General features: G+C 48.5%; 1 protein-coding gene across 1 annotated transcript in view; it reads right to left on the bottom strand.

The window, feature by feature from the left end:
- Nucleotides 1-10,363, bottom strand: part of luzp1 (leucine zipper protein 1) — a gene marked incomplete at both ends in the record, with an annotated part of 30,918 nt that overhangs the window by 788 nt on the left and 19,767 nt on the right. Inside the window, 2 exons of the mRNA XM_080548000.1 lie at nt 697-894; nt 3,981-4,036. Of these exons, the coding sequence (XP_080404126.1) occupies nt 697-894; nt 3,981-4,036 (254 nt within the window). The remainder of the gene's footprint in view (nt 1-696; nt 895-3,980; nt 4,037-10,363) is intronic.

Below are 10,363 nucleotides of genomic sequence, written 5' to 3'. Positions count from 1 at the left end.
AACGACTGTCTTACAGGCTGACAATGTCGCTGTGTGGTTGTGCTGTACACCGCCTCTACATGACCCCCCCTGTCCTGTCCTCGGTTTCAAGCATAGGAGAGTAGTCAGAAATAGCAGTCGTTCGTATTAAATGCGAAAAAAAAAAAAAAAGGATAGATATATGATTCTTACGTTTGAAAAAAAGAGAGAAAACAGTGAAATTGTGAATGTTTTTGTTACGTTTATGGTTTAGCAGCTTGTTTTTGAAATGTATTATTGTTATTTTATTGCTGTCGATGTCATTGCATACTTTTTAAATATTGTGTCAAACATTTGGTTATAAAAAATATTAAAATAATTTGCATCTGGCCATCTGTGTCCGCTGTCGTCCTTCTGCCAATCAGCTGGTTCCCTCCCCCTGCCCTCATCCAATGGGATCATGAGCTCCGCTTGTTAGCAGCGAAGGTTGTTGACTCACTTCCTGCCCAGTCCTATATATATGTTATGGTACATGTGGGAATACGGTACATGTGGGAAAACTAGGGTTAGGGTTAGACATGCCAGCATGTACCAAGTCACCCTAGCACCTAACCCTAGTTTTCCCACATGTACCGTAACATATACACACTCGCATAGACACACAAACACACTCAATTCTCACACATACATACTTACTTGTTTTCACACACACACACACATATACACACTCTTTCTCACATACATACACTCATCTCTGTTGGTGGCCTCATAGTGCTCCATAGTGCTGACATAGAGGTTGTCCCCTCCCTGACCCTCCGGCCTGTTGGCCAGCTCCCTGGAGCGTGTGGCCAGGGTCAGGGTGCTGGTGGTGGGCTTTGGCACGGCCCGCTGCTGGGGTCTGCTGGAGCAGAGCAGATTAGGCCCCAGCAGCCCGGCCTATGAAAACAGGGGTGTACTGTGCTCCGTGCCTTTGTGGCAGGGGCATCGGGGGCATGCGACCACATATGACTTAACTGCTGTGATCTCAGCTTGAGGTGTGTTGGAGAACAGGCCTCATCAAGGTTGGAACGGGGTTATTTTTATATGTTTTGAACCTTCTGGTTTACCGTAGACACAGGACCGTGGGTGGCGAGTGGGCTTTGGTTTTTTTAGACCTACATCCGCACACGTGCACACACACACACACACACACACACACACACGCGTTATATGGGCTGACTCTAGCCAGTGTGTGTGTGTGTGCACACGTGTGCGGATGTAGGTCTAAAAAACCCAAAGCCCACTCGCCACCCACGGTCCTGTGTCTACGGTGTGTGTGTGTGTGTGTGTGTGTGTGTGTGTGTTATGAAACACACACACACACACACACGTTATATGGGCTGACTCTAGCCATTGTGTGTGTGTGTGTGTTTCATAAGGCCTGTGAAGCAGCATTGTAGCATCATGTCTCAACCCATCTCTTCAAACAGTCATGTGACTCAGCTTGTTCAGACGCCACAGGTGGGGTGGAAATGTACCCAGCAAGCCACACACACACACTCTCTCACGCTCACACACACACACGCATATGCATACTCTCTCTCTCACACACACACACACACACACACACACACATAGTGACGTATGCTGCTCGTCATAATGACACACACACACACACACCAAGAATCAGGAACAGCATGGGTTAGGGTTAGTGCAGGCTGTAGACAGGAACAACATGATCAGCCTGTAGTCAGTCAGTTAACAACATGATCTGGCAGTCAGTTAACATGATCAGCCTGTAGTCAGTCAGTTAACAACACGATCAGGCAGTCAGTTAACATGATCAGCCTGTAGTCAGTCAGTTAACAACATGATCAGCCTGTAGTCAGTCAGTTAACAACACGATCAGACTGTAGTCAGTTAACATGATCAGACTGTAGTCAGTTAACATGATCAGACTGTAGTCAGTTAACATGATCAGACTGTAGTCAGTTAACATGATCAGACTGTAGTCAGTTAACAACACGATCAGACTAGTCAGTTAACAACACGATCAGGCTGTAGTCAGTTAACATGATCAGACTGTAGTCGGTTAACATGATCAGACTGTAGTCAGTTAACATGATCAGACTGTAGTCAGTTAACATGATCAGACTGTAGTCAGTTAACATGATCAGACTGTAGTCAGTTAACATGATCAGACTGTAGTCAGTTAACAACACGATCAGACTAGTCAGTTAACAACACGATCAGACTGTAGTCGGTGGAGGTAGAGAGTGGAGGACAGAGGCTGGTGGAGGTAGAGAGTGGAGGACAGAGGCTGGTGGAGGTAGAGAGTGGAGGACAGAGGCTGGTGGAGGTAGAGAGTGGAGGACAGAGGCTGGTGGAGGTAGAGAGTGGAGGACAGAGGCTGGTGGAGGTAGAGAGTGGAGGACAGAGGCTGGTGGAGGTAGAGAGTGGAGGACAGAGGCTGGTAGAGGTAGAGAGTGGAGGACAGAGGCTGGTGGAGGTAGACAGTGGAGGACAGAGGCTGGTAGAGGTAGAGAGTGGAGGACAGAGGCTGGTAGAGGTAGAGAGTGGAGGACAGAGGCTGGTGGAGGTAGAGAGTGGAGGACTGCACACACACACACACACACACACACACACACACACACACACACACACACACATATAGTAGATGCCAAACTGCACACACACACACACACACACACACACACACACACACACATAGAAGATGCCTAACTGCTCGCGCACACACACACACACACACACACACACACACACACACACACACATAGTAGATGCCTAACTGCTCGCACACATATACAGACACCTAACAGTGAATGCCAAACTGCAGGTACGGACACCTGCATATACACACAACTGCGCGCACACACACATGCCTAGCTGCACGCACACACACACACACACACACACACACACACACACACACACACACACACAGTACATGCCAGAGTGCAGGTAGTGACAGGCGGGGTAGAGAGTCACTAGTACTCCTTCAGCGCTCTGCGGCTGCTTGTAAAACGTGAAGCACCAAACACTGACACATTCTCCTCTACTCACACAGCCGCTGTCACACAACCAACATCCTTTAAGTTGTTCCAATTAAATTTAAATACTCCTTGTGGTGGTGGTGGAGAAAATCAAGCGCTGAGTTTCTCTCCGAGCAGCATAGTCAGACGACCATTTAGCGAGCAGTGGGACTCATTAGCATGCTTGGCTACACACCAACAATTTGGGTCAATATCCAACCTACAGTTCAGTTCAGGCCATTTGCTCAGGTCTTTGCCAGGCCCCAATGGGTACCACCATGCTCAGGTGTTAGTCAGGCCCGAAGGGGTACCGTACCACTATGCTCAGGTATTAGTCAGGTCCAAAGGGGTGTTTGTACCCCTTTGGGCCTGACTAATACCTGAGCATGGTGATACCCCCGGGGCCTGACTAACACCTGAGCATGGTGCTACCCCCGGGGCCTGATTAAAACCATGCTCAGTTGTTAGTCAGTCCCAAAGGGGTACCACCATGCTCAGGTGTTATTCAGGCCCCTCTGGGCTTTGCCGTCTGCACACTGCTAGGCGTTCCGTAGAGGAGCAGCTCTCCCCACATCACACACACTGCCAGCTATGCATTGTTGCTTTAACAGAGAGGTGTGTGTGTGTGAGTGTGTGTGTGTGTGTGTGTGTGTGTGTGTGTGTGTGTGTGTGTGTGTGTGTGTGTGTGCTGACTCTGCATACCTCACAGGCCTGTGGTTTGGCCTCTCACCTGACGGATTTGCCTAATTTGTCTGCTTGTTTGCTTATCTCGCACGCTGTCAAATGCCGCGCTATGTCGCAATTGCAGGTACGATAGCTCTATAATTTTGTGTTTTTCCCTTCTCTTCCTTTCTCTCTCTCCCCCTCCCTGTCTCTCTCTCTCTCTCACACACACACACACACACACACACACACACACACACACAAGTTAGGGTGTGGCACTGTCACATCCAAGCTGCTTACTGCAGGTTGCTAACTACGCTGAAAGACCTGAACATGACAGAACCAAGGAACGCTCCCACAGTCCCGTAAACACGACGTCCCTCCTACACACAACACACAGAACACACACAAAGACCAGGTTACACACAGAACACACACAAAGACCAGGGGGGTATTCCATCAACATCGCTAAAGGAAAATCCAGGCTTATTTCTAATACATTTCCCGAGACTTATCAAAAATAAGGCTGTATTTTCCTTAAGCGACTTTGATGGAATACCCCCCAGGTCACAAACAGAACACACACAAAGACCAGGCGACAAACAGGTTGAACACACACAAAGACCAGGCGACAAACAGGTTGAACACACACAAAGACCAGGCGACAAACGGGTTGAACACACACAAAGACCAGGTGACAAACGGGTTGCTTTTTTATTTTATTGGAATACATGTTTGGCTGTACAGTGGCAGCTTGGAGCCCTACATGCAGAGCGGTAAGATTAGACATGCACAAGGTTTATTTATTCTATGACAGGAACCAGCGTCCCACAGCACAGGGTGGCTGAGCATCACTGAGACACACACAGAGAAGCTTGGAGCAACGAACGCCCATCATCATCATCATCATCGTCATAATAATAATAATACCCTTTTGATCTGAGTCATAACATATATTACTCCCCCCCTCCCCTTCTTAAAGACATCCATTTACCCATTTAGAAACACACTGCAGTATAAAAAAAACGTTCCAATTCCTGTGTTTTGATTGTACAGGCCTAGATTCTTCTTGTGTGTGTGTGTGTGTGTCTGTATAAAGGAGTGTGTGTGTGTGTGTGCATGTGTGTGTGTCTGTATAAAGGAGTGTGTGCGTGTGTGTGTGTGTGTGTGTGTGAGAGAGAGAGAGGGAATATCAAGTTTCATATAAATGCTTCTATGGGTTTTCAATCATGTTACAGCCTGTGTGTGTGTGCGTGTGTGTGTGTGTGTGTGTGTGTGTGTGTGTGTGTGTGTGTGTATGTATCTCAAGGCCTGAACATCTCTTTCTTTGGCAGCACTTGCGTACGTACATACAGCACAGCTCCTGAATGTGTGAGAGGGAGACCCTGGAGGACCGGCGGACTCCTGAAATCGCTCATAAAACCAGAGACACCAGGCCCTCGTCCTCCCCTCTGACTGGCTGTGAGCAGACACGCTCTACTCTGATTGGCTGTGAGGAGACATGCTCCTGATACAATCACATCATTCTCATTCCTCAAAGACTCTGAGACGCCGGTCTGCTCTCTGCTCTGACACAGACCCTGTCCAGCTAGTCTCTCTGTCCAGCTAGTCTCTCTGTCCAGCTAGTCTCTGTGTACAGCTAGTCTCTGTGTACAGCTAGTCTCTGTGTACAGCTAGTCTCTGTGTACAGCTAGTCTCTCTGTCCAGCTAGTCTCTCTGTCCAGCTAGTCTCTCTCTCTCCAGCTAGTCTCTCTCTCTCCAGCTAGTGTCTCTGTCCAGCTAGTCTCTCTGTCCAGCTAGTCTCTCTGTCCAGCTAGTCTCTCTGTCCAGCTAGTCTCTCTGTCCAGCTAGTCTCTGTGTACAGATAGTCTCTCTGTCCAGCTAGTCTCTCTGTCCAGCTAGTTTCTCTGTCCAGCTAGTCTTTCTGTCCAGCTAGTTTCTCTGTCCAGCTAGTCTCTCTGTCCAGCTAGTCTCTCTGTCCAGCTAGTCTCTGTGTCCAGCTAGTCTCTCAGTCCGACTAGTCTCTCTGTCCAGCTAGTCTCTGTCATCTCTCTCTGTCTGAGAACGTCTCTCTTAAAACGAACAAAACAGGAAAAGTAGTACTCTCCAGGAGTGCATCGATGAGAAAGATAGTACATTATTATCTTGCAAAAAAAAGAAAATATCATCCTTAAAATCAAGAAGACAAAAATACTAAATATATTTCAATAAGGCCCACTTTACAAAATTACAAGATTTCCTTAAATAAAATCTATCCGATACAGCTTCCAAAATAAGACATCTTTTTTGTTGTTGTTTGTTGTTTCTATTTTAGAACACAAAAAGAACATAATAACAAGCAGAAAAACAAAAGAAAAACAACCTCAGATTGAATATGTCCCCTTTTATTTCAGCTCAGACTCGTCTCAGAGACGCGTCTCTATCAGGGGAACCTCCCGCCCTCTGTAAACTGGAAATACTGTGGAATGATTTTGGCACAAAATGTGAGAAGGCAGCGACAAGGTGCCTCAAGAAATCATCACATTTATTTAAAAAAAATGATTAATGTATTAATCTGTACAATAAACTCTCCAGTCCCACACAACTCCACACACTATCGCACAAGTCGTTTTCTGTAAATCGCTCTAAACAACTTTCTTTTTAATCAAATTTCAATTTGGCCGGTGCAAGAAAAAAACAAAAAAACACACACACATAAACAAATCTATATACACATCTTTGATGACCTTACATTCAGCGATGAAAAAACAAAAAGACGAAAATAATAATAATAATCTATGAGACTAATGAAAAGAGCAGGTTTTGACAGAGGGAAGGGGTTTAAGGGGGTTTAAGAGGGCTTTAGGGCTGTAGGTTCTTAAGTTAAGTGCTAGTTAAGTGCAGATTACGGTGACACTATGAACTCCAGTTACAAAACATGGCTTTGAGGGCCAGAGAACCATGTCCGCTCAGCCTGCCGGGCTCAGGACATTCTAACACTGCTTTGTAAGAGAGGAAACAAACAAATATCTTGTAACGGATGTTGTTTATACTCGCTGGAAGAAGTGACAGAAACAGTGACAGTGAGTATTCAAATGTTTAGTTGTCAACTCAACACAAGGGAGGTTCCCTGTCTCTTCACTCCTTGGCTTAACCTGGACTTTCCCCCCATGAGGACGTGTTTTAATTCATCTCTCTCTCCTTACTCCATCCTCTCCCCACAAGCCAAGTAGCCAACAAACAGCCTGCCACACCACCAATCAGGGACGAGCCTACAGCATCCGAGCGCCATTTGATTGGATCATAAGAGCCACTGCCCTTTGACCTCCTCTCTGTGAAATCCTGCAACCCCTCAGTGGAAATCCTAGCCTTGGACTGGGCTCTCTGACGCCACAAGTTGTTCTAGTCAAGGGGAAACTCCTGGCCTAATAGATAGTGTGTTATTTCGAGCTATCGTGCTAAAGGTATTGATGGACCCTTCACCTACCTATCCCCCCCCTAGGTCAGTCGGGTGAAGCCCCCCTCTCTGGCCCCCCTAGTTGGGCATGGCGTGGGCCGGGCAGCAGGGGAGGAGGGGCAGTAGTAGCGTGGGGGTGTGAGTGTACAGAGGGGTCGGAGGGGCCATGTAAGGAGGAGGCCGGGGCCAGGGGCATGCCTGCTGGGGGATGGAGTTTCAGCCCTGCCCTTTCCACTGGCCTTCCTTTGAAGCCCATCTCCGGTAGGGACTGGCACTGCACATAAACCCTAGAACCCTAGGGCTTCTGACAGCTGCTGTTACCCCGGGACCCCAGGGTCCCCCTCTGGAGATGGGGGGGGGGGGGGGGGGGGGTGGAGAGACTTGGAGCTGGGGGGGGTGTATGTGGGGGAAGGAGGAGGAGAGGTGGGGGGCAGGTGAAACTGTAAGGCTGGGGAGTGGAGGGGGGGGGGCAGGTGAAACTGTAAGGCTGGGGAGTGGAGGGGGGGGGCAGGTGAGACTGTAAGGAGGAGGAGGAGAGGTGGGGGCTGGGGAAACTAAGGTGGTGGTGGTGGGTGTTGGATCAGTGTGTGAACCCTCACCCTGGTGACATCAGTCTGTGGAATGCATGACAGCTGACCCACATACCTGGGTTCATCTCTGACACGGCCCTCCCCAATCACCACCTTCCTAACGGGGGGGGGGTGTCCCATCTATACCTCCAACTGTCAAGCTGACACCTTCACACATGAACCCCAGCGCACTGGTGACCATCCAACAAACACTGGACCCCCTTCTTCGCCAACCAATCAACCGCCTCAGTTCGGGGAGTAACCGCGGCAACGTGACACTGCCAAACCGACTTCCTCCTCCTGTATTTAGAAGCCAGAAATCCAAGGGAAAGACGCGATTAGCTGCAGCCTTGACCTCTGCCCTTCCAGCTACCTAGGGGCCGTATATCAGCCCCCGCCGCTGACGCTCTGGCAGCCAATAAAACGGCTTCTAAAAAGACTCAGAAGTAGCGAGGCGTACCGCGGTCGTTAAGAACCAAGGCTGTCTTGAAAGGGAGGGAGGGGGGAGGGGGGGTGCGTTGCCATCCTGGTAACTGATGTCAATGAGAGAGAGAGGGAGGGAGGGAGGGAGGGGGAGGGAGGAAGAGAGGGAGGAAGAGAGAGAGAGAGGAAGGGAGAGAGAGAGAGAGAGGGAGGGAAAGAGAGAGAGAGGGAGGAAGATAGGGAGGAAGGGAGAGAGAGAGGAAGGGAGAGAGAGAGAGAGAGGGAGGGAAAGAGAGAGGGATAGAGAGAGATGGAGGGAGAGAGAGAGAAAGGGAGGGAGAGAGAGAGAAAGGGAGGGAAAGAGAGAGGGATAGAGAGAGAGAGGGAGGAAGAGAGGGAGAGAGAGAGAAAGAGAGAGAGAGAGGGAGAGCAGGCCCTCTGCATGTGTGTGGGGACGTGCCAGGTTGTGACGTAGCTCCAGTAGCTAGCTGTAGCCAGCAGCCTTGGCCCGCGGGGCTCTGAGCAGCAGCAGCCCACAGAGGGCTGTTGGCCGGGTCTGGACACGTGTTCACAGCTGGGCCCGGAGCCATGAAACGGGCCGCAAGGCAACACTAAGGCTTTATGGCTCTGGCTGGCAGCAGGCAGGGGACTTTCTGACAGGCAAATCCAAAGGGCAGAACATTTTGGGCGGCGTACATTCCTTTTTAAGGGGTCCTTTCCCCCCTTTGAAGTGAATACGCTAAAAAAACAACACTGAATTCAAAAATGTGTTCTTTTCTGGGGAGAACGTTTTTTCCCCCCTTCAATTGAAAACCACAAGGCGGACTCCTCGCCTTCAAACACCTACTCTGAAAATGTACAAACGAAGAGGAATATTGCAAATGTGAAACGAACATTCATGACTTTTACCCACGCACGTAAACAAATAAGACAAGAACATGGTAGGAATACTCTTATAGGCCTTCTCCACCCTTCTCTTCCCTGCAGTATGCACTTGTTCACTACCTTGCATGGGAAAGCATTACACTGGTGGGGGGGGGGATTCAAAGTGTTTTGTTTGATATAGGTGCTTATTCTATTCCTTCTCCCCTGTCTGACTCTGACTAAAGGCACCAGAATGGGTTTCTAGAGAGGTGTGTGTGTGTGTGTGTGTGGGGCGGGGGCAGGAACCGCAAGAACAGTTAACAGGGCAACAAGACATAAGACAGACAACTTGTTTTAGAAAGGGGAACTAGTGAGTAATTCCCACAATATGGGTTCAATTGTCCCAGTATTTAGTAGTTACTGTGGTCACATGACAACCATAACCATAACCAAATGACACAAACTTAGAGGAATATTGCATTATGGGTGGGGGGGGAAATCGCTTAATCATTCTTTGCATATGACATTAATTATTACTCATTTCCATTCCCACGAACAGCACATTATGAAATCTAAAGGACTACGATGAATGCTAGGTCCCAACACCAAAAACTGCAAGTTCACAATGAAAAAATATGTTTATATGTTTTCTGTAATTAACTAATAAATATGAAAAGCTAAAGTGTGGAGATTAAAAAGGCTGGTTTGTCTGGTAGGACACAGGTAAGGCTGAATGACAACGACTGACTGGCTGGCTGACAGGGATCACGGCGAAGCTCTGTCGTCACGGTTACAACACACTGGACCCTCCGATAGGATCAGGAGGGAGGGAGGGAGGACGTTCGTATTTGCTTTAGAGATGGACAGCCAATCAGCAGCCAAGCCATAGGCTCATCGACAGCCAATGAGCACAGGCCATTCTCAGCTGCCATGCCGGAAGCAAAATGGCGCCTCCTCCTAGCAGAGGTTGTAGTTCAGAGTTCAAAGTTCACAAAGTATGGCCTGTAGGAGTATTAGAAAGTCTGCTCCAACATCCAAACGTGCACGACATCTAGTACAGAGGGATGTTTGGGCCAGGTGTACTAAGGAGTGTTGATGTTAGTGTGTGTCAGACCTCATAACAACATGATAGTCTACAGACCCAACTGTCAGTCTGTCTGTCTGTCTGTCTGTGTTTCTATGGCACCCCCTGGTCTCCATGGCTACAGCCAGTATGACAGAGACCCCTCTCTCTGTTACCCACCAACCAGAAGTTGAGTTTTTCAGTTCAATATTTAAAACAAAATACACCTCTATAGAAAATAGGGTTGAGAAGTCAGAGACGATTCGCACGGCGAACCCAGTCACGTAATAGTACAGCTGGACTGACAGTTCCTTGGTGGCGATTGGACCAAATACAGGAAGTCCCACCCCTTTGC

The sequence above is a fragment of the Nansenia antarctica genome (assembly GCF_963989245.1).
Source record: "Nansenia antarctica genome assembly, chromosome: 1".
Taxonomy (NCBI): domain Eukaryota; kingdom Metazoa; phylum Chordata; class Actinopteri; order Argentiniformes; family Microstomatidae; genus Nansenia; species Nansenia antarctica.
This window is presented reverse-complemented; position numbering and strand designations above follow the sequence as displayed.